This window comes from Cynocephalus volans, chromosome 9 (assembly GCF_027409185.1).
Source record: "Cynocephalus volans isolate mCynVol1 chromosome 9, mCynVol1.pri, whole genome shotgun sequence".
In the NCBI taxonomy this organism is placed as follows: domain Eukaryota; kingdom Metazoa; phylum Chordata; class Mammalia; order Dermoptera; family Cynocephalidae; genus Cynocephalus; species Cynocephalus volans.
The window spans coordinates 13,636,555-13,661,830 of NC_084468.1; the positions used below are offsets into that span (position 1 = coordinate 13,636,555).

The following is a 25,276-nucleotide window of genomic DNA, read 5'->3' on the forward strand; positions in this document are numbered from 1 at the left end:
GCTGGGGAATGTAGTCACTAACTTGGCAAGAGGGGCTGGGGAATGTAGTCACCAACTAGGGAGCTACATGCTCAGCTATAACTCTGTGCTTATGAACAGGACAGCAGATTCTGGTGAACAGCTAGCAATCTGTAGTGAAAAAGAATTTTCTTGTTTTTTTCTATTTTCTAGAAGAACTGTAAAACAATTATCTTCTTTCAAGCAAACCCAACAAGAAAAAAAATCAAATTCACATAAAAATGTTAAAGAACTATATTTATTTTAGAACTGAAATAAGCCTGAGAGATCATTTGGTCATGGGACAATGTGTGACCAGTAGACATTATTTCATTGACTTGTTACTCTTGGTCTTCCCCAGAAGAGCAGGGACTTTACCTTGTTTATTGCTGATCTCACCCTGTAGAACAGTTCTTGACACACAGGAGGTATCAAATCTTTGTTATCAAAATGTAGTGATTTTAAATTATTTTGTGAATTTATCTCTTCCTCTGCCATGTTATCAGGAGTGGCAGGATATATTTAGAGGATCTAAGTATAGCAAATTTCTTTCATGTTTATGTATAATGAATATAAAATCTAAACACTGGCCAAAGTCCACAAGGAAGTCTGTACAAGCTCATAAGTGTCACTTGGTATTTACACTTCTCTCCCAGAGAAAAAGCTATTAGGGGTCTGACCTATTTTTTGCCTTAATTAGGTTTTTTTTTTAAACAAAGCACTGTCTTGAATTTGACTCCCAGGTGTGAAAAAAAAACACACTGTGTAATATTCAAAACACCTGTAAAATGCAAATACCTTCATTTGTTGAGAGATATTAAATGGTCTGTGATCAAGGCCTGTCTATTTTTTCAAAGACAGAATTAAACATTTTGTCACCATTAAAAACAAAAGAATAATTCAAATTAAGATTACTTGTAAATTAAAAATAAATTCTTATTACAGAGAGGGAAATCCACTCCACCAAATGCAGCAGTAAACATTCTTAAAATAAATTCAGTGACCTTTTTAAAAAAGATTACAAAATTGAATTTATTGAGGTTCACACAAGATGCACTTATAAAATTAGTACTGAATGCCATTATAACAGAAGAAATGAACATCATCCTGAATTCCCAACAGCATCTGCAAAGGAAATGAAAATCTTCCGCAAATGACAGCACAATAACAGAGTAAGTCAAGCAGGATTGAAAGATATGTCCAAACCATGTTCTTGCTCTGATCAGGGCTATGTTTGGCAAAGCTGTCCACAAACTAGTCATATTTCCATTGACCACGGACACTATTCCTTTCACTGTTGAAAAGGAGATGGAAAAAATAATTCTAAATTCGGCTCCACTGAAACATACACGAAGCAATTAAAAATTGCATTTTTAACTTAAAATATTTCCTGGTTTCATAAGGCATGTCTGTACAGTTTCCTCAACATCAATTTTCAGATTTCTTCAGTTAATGCAAAACATTAAAATTCACTTTTGGATTTCAAGTGAACATGCCAAAGCATTAAAGCTCGCATTATATTTCACCCAGGAAATAAACAAATCACATAAAATTTGCCTTCTGCACATACATGCCTGAAATATCGGCACAAGAGCTGAACTTCAAAATCAAAACATCAAAGGAAATAACAGTTAATATTACCATCTTCTAGACAATTTTGAAATGAGAAGTGTTTATACATGAAGTTGTAAAATTTTTATAGAGACGCAGAACGGATTCCCAAGATAAAATGGGGTGAATAACTTGTCCTATGATGCAGGCCACAGACCAATAATTAAGCAGAAATGGAATCTTGATCTCAAACAAAACCAAAAAGCACTTTTTGGTTGCTGTTCCCAACATCCACACACAAATAGCCACCCCCACGTCTCAAATACCCCTATTGACTTCACACAAGGTCCTCTACCAATGTCACGGGCCTGTCACACCCCAGCACAGGATATCCAAACAGGACCAACACATTTTATAAGCCCAAGCAAGATGATGCTGCCCAATCCACTTGGAATATTTACTTTAAAACTGATACTTAAACAAATTCAGCTAAAGTGGACAGTTTTGAATTTTGTACATTGACAATTTTCAGCCTATTAAATACCAAATCCTTTTAGCTGTAATAATTTATGAAGCAATTAGTTTTAAAGCAAAACCAGTTAAGTATACCTTAAAGTTAACACTGCTCTGCTTTTTTCAATATAAAAAGTACCTTTTTGTAATGAAATTTTTATTTCACCCACTGCAATTAAATGACACACAGCTCACATTTCGCTTTAAAGAATAAACTGAAAAATTATGAAACATTTTCTCAGTGATGCATAACCTTCATTAATGAACTTTTTAAAATAAATGAACTGGCTTAGGGTTTTTTTTGTTTGTTTTCTATAAATGCTACTATTCATCATATCTTATTTAAGGTAGCCTTTTATTCTGATTAATTCTGGTACAACTTCAAGGATTATTCTGGTGGTAAGAACATTTATCTTGACATATATTTAGTAATTTTTTTAATGCTTTGACAGATGAAGTAAAGTTTGAAAGCTGTGAAAATAGTATGAGACTGGAAAGGTAATATCATGGTAAAAGCTCCACAGTTTTCCAGGTATATCCTTACACTGACAAGGCCTTGAGGCAAAATTCAACATTCTGGAAGCTCAAACTGACAAAGCAAAAGAGATTTTCATCTTGCTTCACTCAGGTCCCGGAAGTGACGCTGCTGCTTGGCCAAGCAGTAGAAAGTTTCATAATCCATCAAGTTTCCCAGAGAGTCAAGGCTGGAGGCTGCTGCTGTTCCATGATCTGACCTTCAGCCAGACCACATTATTGGAAGAAAGATACTAGAGTTGCTTGCCATTAATAATTTAAGTTTTTAAATAAATATTTAAGTGCATTTTTAGTATCTGTCCACCCTGGCAGCATAGCACTTGCTGCCCCACGACCACATGGAGCCACACAATTCAGTCAATTCGGTTTCCGCAAATTGTGAACCTGTCTATCTCTAACAAATCTTTCTTTGAGGACCTGTGTTTTAATTCAGAATTTTCCTGCGTTATGTCCTTCTCATCACCATCTGGAGTTGTCAGAAACTGATCAGAACTGCTTGTCACAAGTAACGGTATAACATTTTCCTTTTGATGAACAGGCTGGCTGGTGACTGAAGCAGACAGGTTTTCTTCCGTGGACAGGCCTATGGAAAAATACATCCACTGAATTAGAAAAAGATTTCCCCTCAATTTACAATAAATACAGGTTTACCAATATATTGGTACTAAAAAAGTGTCCATTATCCATGCTTTTAGATAAACCAAATGATAACCAAATAGCATGTTGTATAAGCAGCCATAATTTAAAATGAAACTTAGAAGCTACACCATTTCTGTTTGTTCATCCAAAATTTTATAGCAGGGCATATTATGTTGATCACATCATACAAATAATACCACCGCCCAGTTTTGGAAAAATCAGAACTCCTATATTACAACTCTCTCCTATATAACCAAGTCCTAATATGACTGCTGCCAGACCAGAAAAATTAAGATCGATCTGCTCTTATCCCCCGGACATCACGGAGTGGGCTAAGTAGACTCAGTTTAGGATCCTGCTTTAGTTTTCTCTTCAGCAGTCACTATGACCTGACACAGCACATATTTATTTCTTTTCCTCTCCTCCTGACAAACTAGAATAAACTCCGCCAGAGCAGAGACATGGACTTTTCTCACCACCGCTGTATCCCCTGGACCTGGAATGCAATAGGTACTCGATAATCATCTAATAAACAATGAATGAATACATGTAAAAACTCAGAGCACTGAGTCATACAGATATGTGATGAGATCTAAAATATAACCATTAAAAAAACCCAAACACCTAAAGTGAAACCAAATCTTTAAAACATTGCTAAATGATGACTGAAGAATGATTTTTACTAGGTAGAGTTCAGACAATTAACTCTTTGAAACGATTCAAGGAAGTAATGAAAAGACCCAAACATACCTTGAGAGGATTTACATTTGCTTTGTGATTTACTGGATGGTTTGCCTGGCATGCTGGTTGGGGGAGGATTAAACAACTTTTCTTCCATTTTGGCTTCCTTCACATATTGGCATGATTTCCCCAACAGCACGATGCTATTAAGTACTTTCAGGGATATCAACCTAAACCAGAAACAAGACAGACTACTGCTGTTGAAATTACCACGAATTCCATCCACTACCATTGCTAATGAGAAGGCGGTGGGCATGGTGAAAGGGGACAGGCCCTTTCAGGCAGAGGACCTGAGTCTGGGGTATATGTTCTCTATGTGAAGCCTGACTTTCCTGAAGCTACTTTACGATGAGGGAAAACTTCTGATAAATTCCTTAGTTCTCATTATAGGAATTAAACCAGTTAGAAGTTTTTCCTGGTACTAAAAATTTAACATTTATTCTCTTATTACAAAACAAATACAATTAGTACATGCAAAGGGGCAAAAAAGAAAACAATAAAATAACTTAAAATTTCACATCCCAGTGATAATCACTGTAACATCTGGTATATTATCTTTCAGTCGTCATCTGTCCTGAGTACACCTCTATTTGTGCTTTCTCGCTGTACAGAAACAGAGTCTATTTTGCAAGGCAGTAAAGGGGTGAAGTTAGGAGCCAAAGCATTGGCCCTGGTTGAAGTGTCCGAGTGGAGTCCTGACTCCACTGCTTAGAGCCTGTATGGATGTGGGCAAGCTACAGAGTGGAGACAATCCAGGCAAGGTGCTTAGAGCAGTGCTCAGCAAGAAATGTCAAGCAATTTTGTTATTTTATTATTATCGTTGTTATTTATATAACAATACATATACCATGACTATTTTTCCATATCAGTTAATGTTCCTCAGTGACATTATTTTAAGTGGCCTTATAATATTTTACTGTATGGGTTACCATATAACAAAGCCCCCCAAAAGCTGCTATTTCTGGACATTTAGATTATTTCCAATATTTTGCCTCTATTAAAAAAGTTTCTGATTAAGAAAACTTACACTAAATCTGTATTTCTTTAAGATAAATTTCTAGATATATAATTACAGAAGTGTAATTTTTGGGTCAAATGGTATATAATATTTTAAGGCATTTGATATGAATCAGGCAAACACTTCCAGAAAAAAAAACCTCATGTTGGTATCTTCTCACATATAGTGGGCCTTAAGTGACACAGAATCCAGGACCTAGATGCCAGGTTTAGAACGAGTCAAAAAGCAGATTGCTGTTTTTTGTGCCTGAGATGAAAAGCTGGCACTAACATGAAATTACAAGTCAGTGAGGACAAGTCTGAGGAGGGCCTGGATGTGGGCCAAATCAGGAAGCCTGCAATGTTTCCTTTCCGGTCCCCAGCCCCCCTCCTCCAGGAGCTAAGAATGCAAACATCAAAGACCACATAGATCCATGGCCGCAAGTACCTGCTACCTGTTGTGCACATGACACTTCCAAATTTACCCCTACTCCAACTTTTCCCCTAAACTCTTCACTCACCCCTTTCACTGCTTCCTTGACACAGCCTAGGGATGTCTGATAGGCACTTCAAACCTACTAAATACAAACCACAATTCTTGATTCAAATCCTTCCCTCCTCCACAAAACCTGCAAACCCTCAAATGTATACTTCTCTCACAGGCTTCCCCATCACAGTAAATGGCAATTCCACTACCCTAACTGCTTGGGCCCCAAACTTTGTAATCGTATTTGACTCTTCTTCCATCACGCTTCCTGTCCAATCAGTTCATTAGCAAGTCCTGTCCAGCTCCACCAGCAAAATGTACACCCAGTGGACAAATCCGTACCACTTTACTGCTACCACTTCCATACCAGCCTTGTTCACCTTTCCCTGGAACAATAACAACATTGGGTCTGGGCCTGACTACTGTTTCTCCTCCTGCCATGCTCCAGTCCATTCTCCACACAGCAGCTGCTGCAAGAAGCCTGTGGGTCTGGCCGTCTTCTGCTCTGAACCTCCAGTGGTCTCCCTCCCCCGGGGCCTTCCCATGGCATGTCTGCATGGCCATCCTCTCCCAAGTGCTGTGCGTGGGCTGTGGTGCTGCAGCTGCTCTGGCTCCTGCTGTTCCTCCTGTCAGCCGTGTCCTGTGTCTCCTCTGCAGAGCCTGCTCTCTTCCCAGGCATCTGCACAGCTGAAAAACCAGCTCACCAGAAAGGTTTCCACTGCTGGCTCTTCCTCAGGCAGGCGTCTCTGTCGTTCCCCATCTCCTCACATGATTATGTCTTTCTTCATACCACTTACTACCAACCGTCACCTTAGAGCTACTTGATTGTCTGGTGTTAGGTCTATTTGTCCAGCAGAATTTCAGCGACACCAAGGCAGGGTCCTTGTCTTCTTTTTGGCTGATCCCTGGACCAGCCCGGGCCCAGCACCCAACACCTAGCAGCGCCCCCGAGGAGTGCAGAATGGATCAGGGAGGGGAGGCCAGGGAGCCTTCCTCCACTGCAGCAACGGTCTGCAGGGAAAGAGACTCAGACTGGGTGTGACGGGGGAAGAAGCAGAGCATTTTATGTCAGGGGCCCAGCTGAATTCTGATTTGCTTTTGCTGAAGGGAGATTACTGGGTTTGGTGGAATTAATGAACAAAGGTTTCATGGATGACATGGTTTTGAGAATGTTTCTGAAGGAGGAGAGAAGAATTTGGGTATTACCCTGAGACAAGGATAATCAGAATAGATGAGCAGATTGGAAAGGCCAGTGAGCAGATCTGTCTGGCTGGACTATGCAGGTGGAGAAGGGATGAGATGCTGGGAGGCAGGTGACACGGGAGGGGATATGGATGTCCTGAATTTAAAGTAATTCAGATTAAAGCACATCCCTGGTAAATTATGCACAGGCAACTGTTACTAAACAAAGGTTTTCAGATGTAGCATATACGTGCTTTACTTCCTGATTTGCTTATATCAAAAGAAAAATACTAGAATGATTAGCTTGTTAAACAAAGAAGGGAGCAATTACATCAGTATCACTTCATAAACATGGCACAGTGCTACGAACTTTGAGTGGTGTGAAAATTTGTACCACTAAAGGAGAGGCTCACGTTTTTTAATGTCAAAAAGCTGAAAAGAGTTTCCTACATACAGTAAAGTGTTCACATGCTCATTCAAATGGAAAATAGGAATGGTGTGCAATCTGATCAGAACCACATCTTCCCTCGTTTGTCACTGATATCAGCTGCAGCACTTCAACACCATTCCAAAGGGTGAGGCCCGAGACGGGCAGGGTGGGTGCTGGGAGTAATGTTCACTACTTAGCATGCTCAAAGGACAATCGGAAAGCATAGTGACTGCTATTGTGTTGCTTCAAAAGAAGCTTCCTGAGCACTTGGCATGTGCCAGGCAGTGTGCTGGGCACCAGGCAGAAAATAATGTAGAATACACACTCAAAACACGAAACTGCAACACCACAGGCATCTCTGGACACCAAACCTCCTCCTAGGGGAAGATTCTGTGTGAATCTACTGCTTACTCCTGGCATATCCTCTCACGTTTTTCCTCTTGAGATAGTCAGATCTGATGTCTCTTATACATGAATACTTCCCGAGCATAACTCCTGACACATCCTACATAAGCAAGCCTGGACAGGTTTCCGGTTTTCTTTTGGAGTGAGTTAATCTAAAGCTATTTTATCATCAACTCACTTCTTGAGAAAACTAACAATGGCAAGACCATAATTTTATATTGTTGTTTTCTTCAGATCATTTATTACTATCTTATATTGTTTTAGTTTTTCGTTTACTGTTTGTCTCCCCCAACCAGATTGTAAGCTGTACGAGACCAACAAACTTGCAGATCAGGTCCAGCCAGCCATAGGCAAAGAAACTACATTCTGTACCACCTTTGGGTTTACACGACACAGGCCTAGAGTGTGCTAAATAATTACATGTGGCAAACATACTAGAAGATCAAAGATGTTTTTAAACATTGAAAAATATCTCATTGCAATGACAGACTTTTTCTCATAAACAAAAATACAGGTAAAACCTAAATCATAAGCAAAAAGGGCTTTGAGTAAAAGATTTCATTAAAGATTAAAATAAAATCTAAAGTACTATTAATACTACCACCAAAAAGCAGTATTTTAATTTAACTGAGTCACAAATACACTTGTAGGTACAGCCGTAGAGGGGGGGTAGTATGACTGGGGTGTTATTAACTTCCATTACATCTTGCATTTATACTTTACTGTAAAACTAGAAACATATTCAAGAATAGTTAATCTTACCCAAAATAGAAGAGTATGACACAGGCATAAGACAGGATTCCTTGCACTTTAATTGAACTTGTTACAACTCTGATGAGCTAGCCAGAAACAAACCAAAACAACAAAAACACACAAACAGAACACACAACCACAGAGATATTAGTTAATATTTAAATAAGATTTTTCCATGCTGATTTTAATACTTCAGGTACACACCTGTGGCTTTTGTCTAAATTCAAGAAGGCAGTTCTAGATTTGTTGATTCCTATCAAAATCTGCCTGCACGTAAAATTTTCTGTGGTAGATTTAGATTTGTTCAAGCAAATCCAGGATGCCTGTGGCCAGTGTCACAGTTCAACTATTGTGAACTCTCTGAAGTCAGACAATAAACCTAGCTCACAAACAACATGTTTACTTGTACTGGACAGAGATGCAGATCAGCTGGTTTTTACAACAAAAAAATTATCGTGGAAAGTACAAATGAATTTGTCTTGCTACATGCATCTCTACCAAAGCAAGGACTACTTGGTGAGCATCTCCGTTATTCCTGATTTTTTTTTTCTTGTCCTTTGTTCTTTGACTCTTTTAAAAACCCCTATTAACTCACTGGGAGCACAGAGAAAACATAACCTTAGGAGGTTTATACTGCTTCAAAAAACTAAACACTTAAAAAAATTAATTACTTAACAGTTGAAAACTTCTGTCTCTTTTGGATACTTATAGTTAAACACCTATTTTCTTATCTCACAGAAATGCAGGAGTAACAGCATTATCCTTGGAAGTCTGCTGAATAAACCTGGTGGGACCAGTTGAGGGAAAATGATTACACATTACAGACGCAGCTGTGCCCATATATTAAGGTCTACGGGGACGGCTACACGGAAATGGAGAATCAGGGAGGAGAACTGACCTTGTCTAGTACTGTCAAGTTATCACATGGAAGTCTATTAGGGTATCTTAAATAAATACCATAACATACATTGGAAAAGATATTTTAAAAATGCTTTTAATAAACAAGCAACTGGGAGGAGGTATGGGGAATGAATTTTCGTATGTTTGATAAAGTTTCACTAAGACAAGAGTGACAGGGAAGCCCTCAACTGTCACAGTCTCTAACAGGGAAAGAACTGTTGTACAAGGCATTTGTGATAGAAGTTTATGTGGCTCTAGGATTTTATTCATTGATATGAAAGGCAAACCAACGATCACATTTAAGGCTTAAATGACTTCATTTTTATCTAGTACAGTATTAGGTAACTTTTACAATACACATGCCCAAAGTCTAATGTCTGTGAGAACATAACACATGATTTCTTTGCCTTTTTTTAAAATATGAATTAATTTTAGGACCTAAGGTAACACTTAGAAGCAAGCACTGTCATCCTATGCCTTAATTAAAGAATTAACTTGATTCCTGAGGACTCGGTACATTCCTTGAGGCTCCCAGATGTCTGGTGAAGCTAGGCACCACTTTGAAGCTCTGTGAGAAGAGTGTGGCACAGGAGATGCACCAGGATTGTTGTGTAACTACATAATCGCCCTCGAGAAGACAGGAGGTCTTCCAGAAGTGTTTTGTTAATCAATTATCAGTTAAGGATGAATCTTTTTGTAAAACAACCATAAAAATTCATTCAAGGAATAAAACAAAGACTGAAAATAGATTTAAAATACTAGATTAAAAAATTTATACAATTATGAATAGAGTTTTCTGGCAAGTAAATTACTAGACAAATAAGTCAATTATTATTTGGCAAAACAGGGCCATTTTAAATCCAACCATTTATTCAATCCTTTTTTTAAAAAAAAAATCAGGCAATCAAGGTTTACCCTCACACTACACGTATCATGTTTCTGGTTGTAGGAAATAAATGTAGAAGAATTTAATATTTTATCAATCCCTTCAACTTTTACCAAATAATTTTACTATTTAAAATCCTCCATTTTCCCCAAATTCTAGGAGTTACTTTTCCCAAACAAGTTATTAATATATTTAAAAATATTTAGGATGTGGTTATCTGTAAAGTCACAATGAAATTGAAATAACATTAAACTTACTAATTATCCATCATCTAAAAAAACGTCTGGCAAACTGGTCTAAACTACAGTTGGCATGACTTAGAACTTCTTAATACAGTTCTTAGCTGATTTGCACAAGACTGCATCATCTATAAGAGATGATGCCCTTTGGCAAAAAGATGATTGCATTTGTTTTGATGTGGGAATAGGTATTCAAAAAGGAACATAATCAAGTACAGGTGCAGCCAGCAAATCCTCTTAAATAATATTATTGCAGCTTGATTTGGCCAGTAATGATTGGCAAGGCCATTCTGAGAAATTCATTAAAATTCAAAGTTGATAACTTTGTGGGGGTTGATTCAGTAAATTTCAGTGCTATTTTTTTTAAACACATGATATTTCATGAGTATAAAAGAAATTTCCATTGTAAAAACATTGGAAAAATTTTAAAAAGTAGTAATTACAATGGATACAGAATATATCTTCATTTGGGCATATCATAATTTATTTAAATTGTTCCATTTGTTTCCAAATGTTTACTAGTATAAATGCCACTGCAATGCATAGCATTGCCCATAAATCATTGTGTGCCTTTTATAACTATTTCCTCAGGATAACAAATTCCTAAGTAACTGAAATTACTGCATCAAAGCATGACACTGTCAAACTGCCCTCTAGAACCATTGGATAAATTTACACTGCCACCAATATGCATTACAGTGGCCACATCAATTCCTGCCACCAGTTATTTCCATTAAAAAAGAAAAAAACCTCTGCCAAATGTGTTAGCACAAAAGAGCATTCTCATTGTTAGGAAAGCCATTTACATGAAATAGTTCCTTAAAATCACTTATGTATTAGATGGCTCAAAATCCAAAAGGATAATGCTATCATTTAAAACAAAACTTTCTTCCAAGTTATTTATCTTTAGTTTTTACATCAAGTCCTTTTGAGACAAACTTATTGATAATCCACTTATTAGTATTTTATAATAACTGCTTTCTCATTATCAAAAAACAGAGAACATATGGACTTACTAAAACAGCTAATGGGAGAGGAATAAAGCCCATTCTCCGTGCTACCGAATCACTGTAATCAGTATAAGCCTAGACAGAGAAAGAAGAAAAGGATTCAGACTTATGGGATTTAAACAGCATTTGACAAGTACTATTCACTCATCACCAGCAAATGTTCTAAACAGGTGAGGCTATGAGCAGGAAGAGAACCTGACTACTATTATGTAATTTAGTAAAATGACATGGAAATTCTGTTCATAAGAAGTTTAAATACAAAGTTGTATAACTGTTAAAATGCTACGAAAATCAAACACTATTTAATGTTAAGTATTATTATTATTATTATTATTATTATCAGTTTGTAAATGTTTAGTGTCAACAATAAAGATAAGTAGGAAGTTTACGTCTATGTAGTTTTCCCCTAAATAATATTCCATGCTAAATTAAACCATTGTTCAGTTAATTTCAGACTATGCCTTTGATATAGTGCTCACATTTTTCTGTCGGCTGCTAACAAGGTCAAAAGCAAGGCTGGCTCTGTATTCACTGTAGACCTAAAGACAAATAACAATGAGATATTAAGTAATACAGTGCAAATATATAATGTGACAAGATTTAGACTTTGAGATAAAAATGGTTAATAATCAACCAGGAACTAGTGCTAATGACCAAGGGGACATCTGAGTATGGCTTCTCTATTTGTTTTCCCACAACTCAGGGTAAAACATAGCTTCAATCCTCCAGAACTATTACATTTACCGGCCTTTTAAACGTGTCCCTTAAAAGAGAAATAAATATTCAGTGATTATGATCTTGAGAGTTTAGAATTTGAGGAGTGAGAGTTTAGAATTTTTGTAAGTAATGCAATATATACATATAAATTATTATGAAATTTTAAATTTTATGGACAGTTTAAAAAATTATGATTACTATATATCTAACCATAATAATGACTTCTTAGAAAAATGGATGCTAATGTGCAAGATATAAAACTGAGTTAAGGAACACAGTTATGAAGGCACTTGTAAATTGTCATTTCCACTAAAAACTGCACTAAATACTTGAAATAAGCCTATTAATTTTGATTTCAGATGCTGAGAAAATGATTCTGTGAAAAGGGAATCATTCTATACTTATACTAAGAAAGTTGAGAGAGAAAATGGTGAAATTATTTTATCAATGCTTTATAAAAAGGTGCAAAATCGCATTTTCTTCACATATATTAAATAATTGAGAAGCCCATAATCAAATCATAAAACGCAGCAGTTGCAACTGCATTTGGTTTTAAATTTTTGTCTTTTGAAATAAAACAATAAATATCACAGTAAAACTGTTTACTGGAAGTATAATCCAATACAATATAGAAAACTGTTAAACTAATGTTCATTTTGGGACTGAGTAAAGAATGAGAAATGCACTAGGAAACTATCTTATGAGCCTAAAGCCAAAAATCTACTTCTGAAAATTCTACAGAATATCTGGTTACAATATAAAACAAATCTAAAAGTTTCAGCACATGCTTAAACCAGAAAAATGTAAGGCTCTTTTAGAACTTGTCAGGAACCTGTTCAAAATTGCACACACAAAATAATCAACTTTTAAATATAAAATATTTTATTTATTTATTTATTACTTTTTAAAGATGACCGGTAAGGGGATCTTAACCCTTGGTTTAGTGTTGTCAGCACCATGCTCAGCCAGTGAGCGAACCGGCAATCCCTACATAGGGATCCGAACCCATGGCCTTGGTGTTATCAGCACCACGCACTCCACAGTGAGCCACAGGCCAGCCCTAAATATAAAATATTTTAAAAACCTAGTCAGAGAGAAAAGTTTTGATGGTCTAATTTTTAAAAGAGAAACAATATGATTTTAAAAACTTTAAACAGCTAATGATAGTATTAATAGCTTATAACAATTTTGAGTTAGTGACACCGACCTCAACTACTAGCCACTTACATTTTAACCCCAAAATTTGAAACTAGGACTGTTTAATACACTAAAATACTTTCAGTGGTGTAATAATTTTTAGAAACTTAAAATTATAATTCTAACTTTAAAGTAGTAATAATCTCCTATTATCTTCATAAATGCAGCAAACCTAAACTTACTATTCTACAACTTTATAACTCTAAGAAGCAGAAGTAAACTTTAAACATTAAATTGCTTATTAAAATACATACATCGGCTGTAATGTCATTGAACTTGGTGATAAAGGCATGTTTTACAATATCCACAGCAATTTCTGATGCAATCACCATACAGACATCTGGAAACAATACCCAGAGATGATCTGGAAAGCATGGGAAGAGTGAGACAATTAAATCTCTTAATATGAACAGAGTCCATATCACGGGCTAGCACAGAAATCTGAAATCTACACAGGGCAAAACTATAATATTTTCAATAAACAATGATATAGAACTAATTCAACCAATTAAAACCTTTATCAAAAGAGCCATACTTAATCAAGTTAAATGGTAACTCATTCAACAAATATTCAGTACTTTCTATGTGCCACATGCTACTTTATGTGCAGGCCACAGTGGTGAGCAGAGCCCCTCCCTCCATGGAGCCTACAATCTGGTGGGATGATGAGGTTAAGCAGGCTCCTTAGGAAACCCTTTACTTCTAGGGCTGCCTCAAGGTGACAGTAAATAGCTAGCAATAGCATGCCGATGTCAACTGAGTACTTTTTTACTCTCTTTTATCACTATGATTTAAAGATGTTGATCCATCCTTACTTTCACTGTCATACAGATGTAACTTGTTAAATTTTTGCAACTTTATGATATTTATTAAAATGTCAATTCGGAATTAAGTAACTGATAGAAAACCACCCACAGACAACCTCCATCCTTGAAGAAGGATGAAAGAGTAGGACAGAACAAGAAAAAGATGGCTAGGAATGCTGACAAGGACCTGGGCAGCCAGAGGAGGGGTGGAGACAAGACAGCCAGGCCATGCATGCTGGCAACACAAGGCGGCTTTTGTGAGTCTGGCGTCATGTTGAGGATCTGGAAATCAGGGGACCTCTTCAAATGATAAACTCTGCCACTAACTCCTATATGACCTTGGGCAAGTTCCTTAATAATCTAAATTCTAGTTTCCTCATCTATAAAATAAGGATAACAAAAGTGTCTACATGTCATTATTATGTGAATTAAATAAGATAATGGTACACAGCAATGTGCCTGGCATACAAAATGGCTAATAAGATCCTGGGAGCTTAGGGCAAGCTTCCATAAAATGGCATTTTGGTCTTTTAAAAAAAAATAAAGAAGAAAATTTTTAAAAAACTAAAAAAAAGTGAAAGAATGATGAATTAATCAATAAAGAAAGTTCTCCTTTTATCATACTATCTGCCACAGCAGTGATAAAGGAGACTTAAGATAACTGGTTGGAAGTCACAGTACAAATGAGAGTGACTACAAACATCTAGTTGTCAGGAGGCTTAGGGATTATTTGTCCTTTGGTGTAACAACCCTGCTTTGGGATTGCTGATCCCAAGTGGACTCCACAGGGACGAGCCACACAGCCCACTCTGCCTTTCGTGGACACCTGTTAGCTAACTTGGTTATAAAGATACACCACCATTCATCAAAAGAATTCAGGCACACAAAGAATCTAGGTATGAGTGTGGAGGGAGAGGCTTTCCCGCCACACATCTGGCAGCCTTGGGATCTGATCAGATTAGAATCGAGCCACAGTAAGATATATCATTTGATCTTGTGGTTTCTATAAGAAAATAACTTCTGGAAATACATTTCTAAAATCATATATCTCATTTTCTATCTGTTTCTGATTTTTTATAGGTATGTGAAAACTAGCAATGAATTAAAATAAATTAACAAAAAGTTATTAGATGCCTATAACATTCATAATACCGGGGGTAACAGAAATGCAAAACATGTTCTCATCCCTTAAGAAAAAGGTTGTACAGAAATGTTAGACATAAAAAAAGCCTCTAAATTACTTGAGATACCTGAGCAAGTGTTCCTTTGCCCATCTAGCTAACTTCTGCACTTCTGCATCATAATTACCTGTCTCCCCTATTTGCCTGTTGAGTCCTACAAATGTCTTAGTACTTTTATATTGGTCACAGCACCTAGCCTTGTGCCTGCTCAGTGAATGTCTGCTAATGGAATGGATGTGAAAATTCATGGGATCTTGACAACTTCCTCTCAGCCTTGATTCAGAGATGCATATATGTAACATTTACAGCTTTACATTTTATTTACTTATTTATTCCTATTCAAAATACTAATTAACAGGCAGTAAATGGGTAAATGACAATCGTTAGGGAAGAGTAAAGGTTCTTCTGCACAGCCCCTAAAATGACAACAATCTGACTGTAGTTAGGTAACCACAGCACATGACAGCTAAAAACAGAGGGGCCTAGAGCTGCAGTGCTTATCAGGGCACACTCACCTACTGCAGCATGGTGAAGCTTATGGGAAATGGTGGCTCATACCACACACAGAGAACATACTTGATCCAGTCTACCTAAACAGGTACTGGCAATACCCAAACAGGGGAACAGCCAAGTCTTTTGAAGTTATTTGCAAAATTCATTTTATTCCATGTGAAAGAATAAGTTTGGTTTAAAACACCGTATTTGTTAATAGTTACCTGGATTCCAAGAAAACTGTTCCATGTTTCTTAGACACACTATTAGCAAAAGCACATAATTTGTGAACCGTTCCTTAATATCTGAAAAAAAAATCCAACATATAAGTACTACAGTGCGTATAAATAATATGGTAATAATATAAGGGTATTTCAAAAAGTTTGTGGAAAAATGGAATTGAAAGATAATACGAATTTTTCCGTGAACTTTTTGAATTATCCTTGTATATTACATATATAGAACAACTTTTAGTCAGAACATAATTATTATATTATGTATAAATGACTGCAAAATAAATATACTATTTCTATATAGTTGGTGCTACACTGGTGAGCCATTTATTTCTTTTGCCAACATAATTCTAGTATAAAAATTCCAGTTTTCTACAAACTTCAAAAAATATTAAACCATCAAACTGCTCAGACTGGATCATCAGATTCCTCCAATGGTCTTTGGGGACATACGATAATTGTTTTCACTTTACAGAAGAAGGAAAAATAGAAGCAGAGTAAAATGCAAGACTTTGGGTAACATAAAACTCCTGTATCCCAGACTATTTCTATCTAGTAAACAGTAAGTATACAAGTACAAACCTGAGGAGTCCTTTAGCTAAGAGAATACTGGAATTACACTAGAATTTTTTCGGGTATATATAAAACTTGAGGAAAAAAGAAACCCCAAATTAGGTTTCATAATGATATTTAACATTAAGTGAATAACTACATACTCTGAGATTAGTCAGAATAAATTTAGTAACAACAAATAATTCCTGCTAAAAACCAGTTTACGTATTTCACTTTTAAGTTTATTTATTATTATTTTTTTACATTCTAAGATGCTGTTGCGGAGCAGTTGAGGGAGATGGGGAGAGGGGAAGGGGAAAGGAAATAGGGTGGGAGAAAGAAGGAGGGGGCTGTGATTGAGACCTGTGACACCCCCCTCATTCCTGCAGAGGACACCAGGGGGCTTCCAGGGGTGGCTCAGTCATTGCTGGGCTGGATGCAGATGTCAGGGGTGTGTGGCTAAAGCCCTTTGCCCCTCAACGCCCTCGCTCAGGAGCCCAGGGTGTTTCTGGTGGCAGCTCGTTGGTCGTCGCTGAGCTTGCAGATGTTAAGGGAGTGGGGCCGAGGCCCTTAGCCCCCCACTGCCCCAGCTCGGGAATCCAGGGAGCTTCCTGTGGTGCACATCTCACTTTTTAAGCTGTTATTTTCTCATAGAGTCTAAGATACTAAGTGATAAAGAAATGAAATGGAATAAATCCATGTCTGCTGTGAGGCACACCCACGTGTGTGTGTCTATTTAATGGTGGAGGCTGTGGCTCGAAACATTCTCTCATATAACAATCCATCTCAAAAACTTTTATACCCTCTGATGCCACTTCCCTATTATGCCACTGTCTCAGTCGTTCCAGGCGGGTCTCACCCACATCATTCAACTGCGGCTCCTCCTATAATTGCTCTGCATCCCAATTTCACCTTCAAGTCCTTCACAGAACTGTTTTTGCTCCTCTTTACTTATTTTCACCTTTTCCTATTATTCTATAGCAAAATTATTTTTTTTTCACAGCAAAACCTTGGTTTCTATAAGTGAGCTGACACTTGTCACCTGTGTCTTCCTGAAATCCTTAAACTCTTCCAGTCAGTTGCTGATACCTTCTTTTCCAGGGTAGCTCATATTCTTATCTGTGATAGGTCTGAGCTATGCCTTTATTCCCACTAAGCCCAGTGGGTACACATTACTGTTCTATTTATGAAACTATAGAGTTATTCCTCATGAAACCATGTTTTGGGGTGTGAGCTCATAACACAGTGACTCTCACTCAAGGTGAAGAGCATAGATACACCCCCTTGAAGGGTATAACACAATTGGAAGAAAGTGTATGTGGAAGAATATGTGGAGTTTTCTTTTCTTTTTTTTTTTTTTCTCTTCTCTTCTCACTAGCTGTTTATTTTTTTATTTATTTATTTATTTATTTTTTACATTGAGCTACATCTTTTTTTAAAAAAATTAATTAATTTATTTTTTTAAAATTTTATTTCGTCGCTATACATTGTGGCTGATTATTGTTGCCCCTCACCGAAACCTCCCTCCCTCCTCCCTCCCCCCTCCCCACCGATGTCCCCTCTGTTTGCTTGTCTATCAACTTCAAGTAATTGTGGTTGTTATATCTTCTTCCCCCCCACCCCCGGTTTTTTTGTGTGTGTGTGTGTGTGTGTGTGTGTGTGTGTGTGTGTGTGTATGAATTTATAAAATATGTGGAGTTTTCAAGTGCACATATTATGACTAGTTCTAGATCACGTGTAATTTATTCTGCAATTTTTAAAAAAGGATATAGGGTAAAGGAAACTAAGAAAAGTCTGCCCTGGAATAATTCTCATCAAAGTGTGACACAAAATGTATTCTCTGTTACTTACCTACAGTTAAAATGTGGATCTTAATTCATGGGATTAATTAAATTTTTCAATGTACCTTTAATTGGAATTCTATACAATTAATTATTTGTAAACAAATTTAACAAAGAAATATACTTATTTTTTACCCCTCCACTAAATATGGGTATATACTATGAACTTGGTTCATTACAGAATTATCTGGAAAGAAATTACCTTGAAAAATTTAAAACACTATTTGAAACAAGACAACTTCTATGAACTCTAATATAATAAAGCAAAAACAATTGCAGTATGTAAATCAATCATATTTGGTTCTCTAACCATGGCAGTTGCTAGCCTGCAATCATTTCAATTTTAAGGATACAGATAAAAGAAGAAAAAACTGATTAGAAGGTTATTTAAGGCAAAATAGGCTTTAGAAAAGCAGACTATTTCAAAACATGGTAGAGATGAATAAAAATTGATAAATTCTGGTAGATAAGTGCAATTTTATTATTTGAAGTATGTGAAGGATGGTAACTTTAAAGATTAAAAAGTAACACCATAAAAAATAAGTATATCTTTTTTTATCTTTTTTTTTTATATCTTTCTTTTATATCTTTATTTCAAGAACTCATCAATCTATGAAAATCAGGCAGTCGTGAATATTAAAGAAAACACTCTTTAATTTTTGTACTTTCAGGGATTTTTTTTACATTTGAATGTTTTACATAAATATTTTGAAGCCAAGATTTGACTTTTAAAAAACGTGAGCTTTACTAAAGTATACTCAAGTTTTAAAAAAGGTTTTTCATAATAAAATGTCTTACATAAATAAATAAGATTTTTATAAGAAGAATAGATTCTAACACTGATAACCTAACATATATATGTTAAGAGAAATACTTCAATCAACAATATTTTTACATCATATCTTCAAAAAAGTTAGGGTTTTGATTAAAACTGAACTCTTACATTGATTAAAAATTAAAACTCTTACCAAAATGATTCATGTTTTCTCTTAACCTTTATGAAGGAGTTTAAAAACCCAGTGATTAATGGTTTTTAAATATTTTGCTATCCAGATTATTAAGCTCCTTTTTCCCTGCTATGTTACTACTAATAGGGATATATATATTTTTTAACACATTTAGTCACATTTCAATGTGTTGGAATATTTTCAGCAGTCATTCAAATTTATTGTAGGTACACAGGCTTATGTTAAGAGTTTAAAAATGAAGTCATCTTGAGCTAGAACCTTACTTCAAATCAACCTCACTTGTGATGGATCTTTCTGGATGCACAGTTCACATTATCAGTGGGTAAAAATACTATGCAAAATTTTTCATCTCAAGCATGCAAATCAGAAAGCCCTGGGTTCCACATTCGGCTGGAGCCTACATTAAAATGAAGTGGAAAAAATGATAAATTGTTAAAAGTCTGGTTTTATTAACCAAACTCCATTTCACATGTCCTCAGGCAATTCCTCTAAATAAAATGTACAGTCAGCTAATACTGGGAGGGACAAGTTACTCTAAAATTTCCAAACAGAGTCTTCCACATTAAACCAGCATTAGGTATTAAATCTTACACTACGTATTTGGCAGCTCAAACTCTAAGGGAGAAAAAATCCATAGGAAAATTGCCATAAGAAAAGAAATAGCTGCTGCATAAGCACCCTGGCTGACTGGCTCTCACTATGTAGCTGCTGAAGAGAGTAAAGGAGGCAATGTAGTCACATTAAGAGAGAAAAGCTGAGTAGTATTCCACTGTGTAGATACTACTCTGCTATAAAAAAGAATGATGGACCTAGAGAGAATTATATTAAGTGAAACTAGTCTGGCACAGAAAGAGAAATATCACATTCTCACTTATTTGTGGGAGCTAAAAATAAATAAATAAATACACAACCAACCTGGGGAGGGGAGAGAAGAAGACACAACAATTACAATTCCTTGAAGTTGATACGACAAGTGAACAGATATGAGGTTGTTGGGAGGGAGGTGGGATAGGGAAGAGGGAGGGAGGTTTCGGTAATTGGCCACAGTAATCAACCACATTGTATATTGACAAAATAAAATAAAGTTAAAAAAAAAAAAGTGAAAAGCTGCTCTCGGTGATTTCTTATCTTTCCATTTAATATCTGAGTATCATATGCAATATTTCTTACTTGGGAGTGAGTTTCAAAAGTTAACTTAGTATAAAGTTAATTTCTTTATTCTATTTATTCTTTATTTATTCTAAAGGGTACAATGCAGACCACCTTGCACTGTAAGATGAACTTCTTTACTTACATCAATAAGTAAAACTGTTTTGGTGCTGATTAGTTATTATTTTAAGCCTAAATAAACTCCTGAATTTCTTGTGAACTGATATGTACACCTAATCAATATGCCATTGTTTAAAGAGTTTTCTTAAAACTCAAATATTGTATCCCTAATCTTAGTAAGCTAAAAGAATGTAATTTGGGGGAACTGTTTGGATATTAATTGCATCAACATGCTGGTGATAAGGTTAAAAACCACTCACAATCTCCTCTTACAATTTCAAGACTGAAAATCCTTAAAACATAAGATCTGCATGTTTAGTTCAAAGCTCTATAAAGAGAACCTACTGAAAGCAAGTTATTAATACAAATTAATAAAAATATGATTTTTGCAACATATGAAATGCTTATAGTTGAATCAATATATTTTGTGCTTAACTATCGAAGCTAACAAAAAATTCTGTAACTTAGCCCCCTCCCTCTTTTCCTCCCTCTCCTCTTTCATTTCAAATTCACAGTGCTTGGCAGCATGCATTTGAAAGGAGAGGAATATTAATACACAGAAAGACATAACACAAACTGCTTCTCAGAGCTTTGAGAACTAAGGTCCATCATAGCCCCACAGAACTGTCTAGACTTTCGTGTTAAAATCTTTCATTTGTCCTTTTTGTTTCTAACACAGTTTTCAAATCTCCCATAATTCTAAACATTCATTTGCTTTAATATATTTATATGCCATTATTTTCATTGTCGAATATAGAGGTCAAATTTACATACAGTGAAATGCACAGATCCTAAATACACAATTTGATCAGTTTTGATAAATGCACATCCTGTGCCACCCATCCTCTAATTAAAATATAGAAGAGTTCCATTACCCTAAAGCTCCCTTGCACCCTCTCCCAGTTAATCCCCATCCCCAATAAGCAACTGCCCTTATTTCTACAATCATAAATTAATTTTGTCTGCTCATAAACCTCATATAAATAAAATCAAACAGCACGTACTTTTTTGTGACTGGCTTTTGTTTTGTTCAACATAATGCTGAGACCTATACAACTGAATATATCAGAAGTTCATTTTTTTCCCTTTAATTGCTGATGAGTATTTCATGGTCTGGATACACCATAATTTGTTTATCTATTTTCCTGCTGATAGACATTTAGATGGTTTCCACTTTTGGGCCACTATGAATAAGGCTGCCATAATAATTCTTTCACAGGTCCTACTGTAAAAGTGTTTTCACTGCTAAATTATAAAGTAGGTGAACAGTTAATTGTATAAGGAACTGCCAAAAAATTCTGCAGAGCAGTTGTAATATTTTATAATCACACCATCAGTATAGGAGACTGTCATATCCTCATTAACTTTTGGCACTGTCTGGCTACAACAGCAGCCATTCTGGTGGGTGAGTAATGACATGTAATTATGGCTTTACTATGTATTTCGCTAGTTACATTCTCCCTAGTAATACTGAGTACATTTTCATGGGCTTACTGGCCACTTACAGATCTTCTTTTGCAAAATGTCCGTTCAAGCCTATTTCCCATTTTTAAATTGGATTGTCCTTTCATTACTGATTGGTAGAGTTTGTTATATATTCTGGAAACAAAAAATCCTTTGTCACATATATGCATCTTAAATCTTTTAACAGCGTAGCTTGCCTTTTCATTTGAATTTTCTTAATAAGCATAAGTTTTTAATTTTGAGAAGTCCAACTTATTTATTTTTATACTTAGTGCTTTTTGTATAGTCTCTAAAAATGTTTGCCTACACTAAGGTTGTGAATATATTCTATATTTTGTTCTAGGAGCTTTTTTATTTTAGCATCTAATTTTAAGGCTATGAATCACTTTGAATTAATTTTTTGGGTGGTCAAAGGTATTTTTGTTTCTAACTTTTATCCAGATATTTCAGCACTACTTGTTGAAAAAACTGTTCTCAATAAAAATTAGTTAGAAAATGTAATTATTTTAAATAAATGTTATTTATGTAAACATGTAATATTTTTAAGAAACTTCCCAGTTTTAATTTCTAATATGATAAATAGTGACAGACATAACCCATATAAACAAAAGCCCTTTGGGATCCTCCTAATTTGTAAGAGGGTCCCAAGACTCAAAAATTTGAGAAGTGCTGCTCTGAGAACAACCCCCACCACCTCCCCTTGATACGCCCTCACTAACTCAAGGACATTACCAAGTAAGGTTCCTTCAGATGTCCTCCCTCTGTCCTACACCTGTCTTTATTTTAGCTAAGGCACTGCAGCCTTTTCACCACCAGTGCAATGTCAACATGGTGAGAAAGATAAATAAGGTCTTCACATCCTTATTTCCTTGGAAAGGTCTCAGGAACCCCTCTTGAGGACTGCATGGACCACACTTTGAGATCTACTACACTATGCTGCTCCGATTTTCATGACTATGAAAAGCCTATGCCTCCAGGGATACATTTTGTGTCTTCATATTTCTTAGGACCAAAAAGGAGGGAGTAAGGTATAAATGAAAAATCTAAAGAACTTAGAGACAATCTGAGATTTATAGTAATATTTTTCTTCTTAGTAGCTATGTGAGTGACTGTGGGGAAGTCAAATCACTTTCTCTGTATTTCAGTTTCCACATCTATAAAACAGAATAATATCACCTTCTGCAGAGAAATTTCTGCACTAATGAGAAGCTTCTGAAAGTATGGTATGGTGCTATACAAATGTTTTTATATTTTCATTATCTTAAATGTCCTGAGATTACCTAAACTAAAGATAAGAAGAAAACTCAGTAAAGATGATGATAGCGTAAGAGAAAATGCAGCTTAAGTCAAAGAAACAGTGGCCCACAGGTAATGTGACATCAGGGCTTGAGAATGAATTGCAATATAATACTGCATAAAGCTGCAAGTAGAATATAATTGTACATACCACTATTTGACATTTGAAAGAGATTGTTCTTTTCAAACTTCTTGAAAACACTTCCTTTAATTTCAACAAACTGAAATAGTAAGCAGAGATACCACTTTTATCATTAAAACAGCTTTAAAAATGGACATGCTACATACAAAATTTCCTGGAGAATAAATAACATAAAGAACAAAGAATTTTATCTCATCCTGAATATTGCTGCTAAAGCACCTGTATAACCTCAAAAATGTAAAAGAAAATCTTATACTTACATTATTAGACATCATGATAGTAAGCAGTGACTTGTTGTGTGAGTTAAAAGCTACATTGAGAGTTGTTGCTTGAACCATTATAAGAATTGCATGCAAAACTAACAGTCTGTCAAGGAAAAACCAGTGTGTTTTCATATTGTATTAACAGATAATACTATAAAATTCTGAAACTGAATAATGGGGAAAAAGATGACTATGCTTTTTAAATTAAGTCTTACATTTATTATCGTCCTAATTTCCCCATCAGCTATAGTTGATATACATTTGACAGGATAATATGTATGCAATCCAAATAAAACAAAAGTAGAAACAAACCTCCATGCATCCATTTATTAAGACTGTGAGTCCTTTGCAACAGAGTTATTTTGTTCTTTCTGTATCTCTGGGACTTGGCACAGTACTTGGGAAACAGCCCCTCAAAGAAGTTTGTTAAATAAAAGAAATAAATTATGGTAAATACTGAAACTTAAAACTATATATTCTGAACTAAGAAAATTTGTATTCTAAAGAACACAAAATAGATGTAAGTCTGGAAGTGATTTTCTTCTCTGGTTCTTCAGGGGACATGGAATGTAAGACAGTAAGAAATGTCTAATAATTAAGATTCTTCCTTGTATGTCATTTTGAAGTATCCATAAGCTGCAGAACTATATTCACATCACATGTGGAACAGTTAATTAATATCTTAGAATGGAAACTGTTTTTCTCTTTTAGAACTGCAACAAGATTTTACCCTTACAGGTATCTTTCCACTTAGTCTCTAATTTCTCAAGTGTTAACCCAATTTCTTTCAAGTGTCACTCTTTCAGAGAGAGTAAGAAAAAAGTGTGTCACATAACTGTGAATGAGTCCTGACTCCATACAGAACATAAGGATAGGTGTGTATATGTGTGAAATGTATATGAATGGGTACATACACACATGCCCAGTTTATATAGTAAAGCATTTACTCTCCAGACGAAAAGCTTTAAGCCAGGGACACATGCATGTTCGTGCATGTAGCCATGCACGCACATACCCGCTCCCCCCACCACCGCCAAAATTCCTCCCAACTAATTTCACGTTTTACTTTCCAACCCAAGGTTATAACAAAGATTTCATAAATTTAAAGATAACTTCAAGAAAAATTATAATATAAATTTGAAAAAGTTACATACTCATACATCTATATAAAGACACTAACTTCCTTATAAAATCTTTCCTTATAATCAGTTACACTGAGAATAGAACTGTTTTCTAGTAGTTCAAAGGGTTGTGCATAAATGAAGCTCTTTAATTTATAATTACTATTATAACCAATTCCTCAAAAGAAAGCACACATTTCACATCAATCTTCAGAATACACACATACATATAAATCTTTTAATCTGTGAAATGGCTTATCAAATAAAATAAGGTAGAATATCCACCGACTGTTAAAATTTCCAATAAGTCTAAAAGGATACAGACATAGAGAACGGCCATGAAAAAGTGAGGAATCACCCCAATATGGGCTCTTTTTCTTTCTTTAGGTTCTGTTGCTGTCCAATAGAGAGCATCTAATATATCTTGTCCAAAAGATGAAAACAGACGATCAGCAACCTAAAAAGGAAAAT

At 35.6% G+C, this 25,276-nt stretch overlaps 1 protein-coding gene across 2 annotated transcripts in view; it reads right to left on the minus strand.

Annotated features, from left to right (window-relative positions):
* Positions 1-282: 282 nt before the first annotated feature.
* The window catches only part of TAPT1 (transmembrane anterior posterior transformation 1), a 65,489-nt gene continuing 40,495 nt past the window's right edge, over positions 283-25,276 (minus strand). Inside the window, exons 5-14 of one of the 2 annotated variants that reach the window (XM_063108283.1) lie at positions 25,127-25,262; positions 23,682-23,779; positions 23,431-23,500; positions 15,881-15,961; positions 13,432-13,541; positions 11,743-11,802; positions 11,270-11,338; positions 8,238-8,314; positions 3,985-4,145; positions 283-3,178 (exon numbers count right to left, since the gene is read on the minus strand). In XM_063108283.1, the coding sequence (XP_062964353.1) occupies positions 2,949-3,178; positions 3,985-4,145; positions 8,238-8,314; positions 11,270-11,338; positions 11,743-11,802; positions 13,432-13,541; positions 15,881-15,961; positions 23,431-23,500; positions 23,682-23,779; positions 25,127-25,262 (1,092 nt within the window). In that variant the 3' untranslated portion in view covers positions 283-2,948. Of the gene's footprint in view, positions 3,179-3,984; positions 4,146-8,237; positions 8,315-11,269; positions 11,339-11,742; positions 11,803-13,431; positions 13,542-15,880; positions 15,962-23,430; positions 23,501-23,681; positions 23,780-25,126; positions 25,263-25,276 lie in introns of those variants that run through there. The other variant, XM_063108285.1, reaches the window with a different exon arrangement.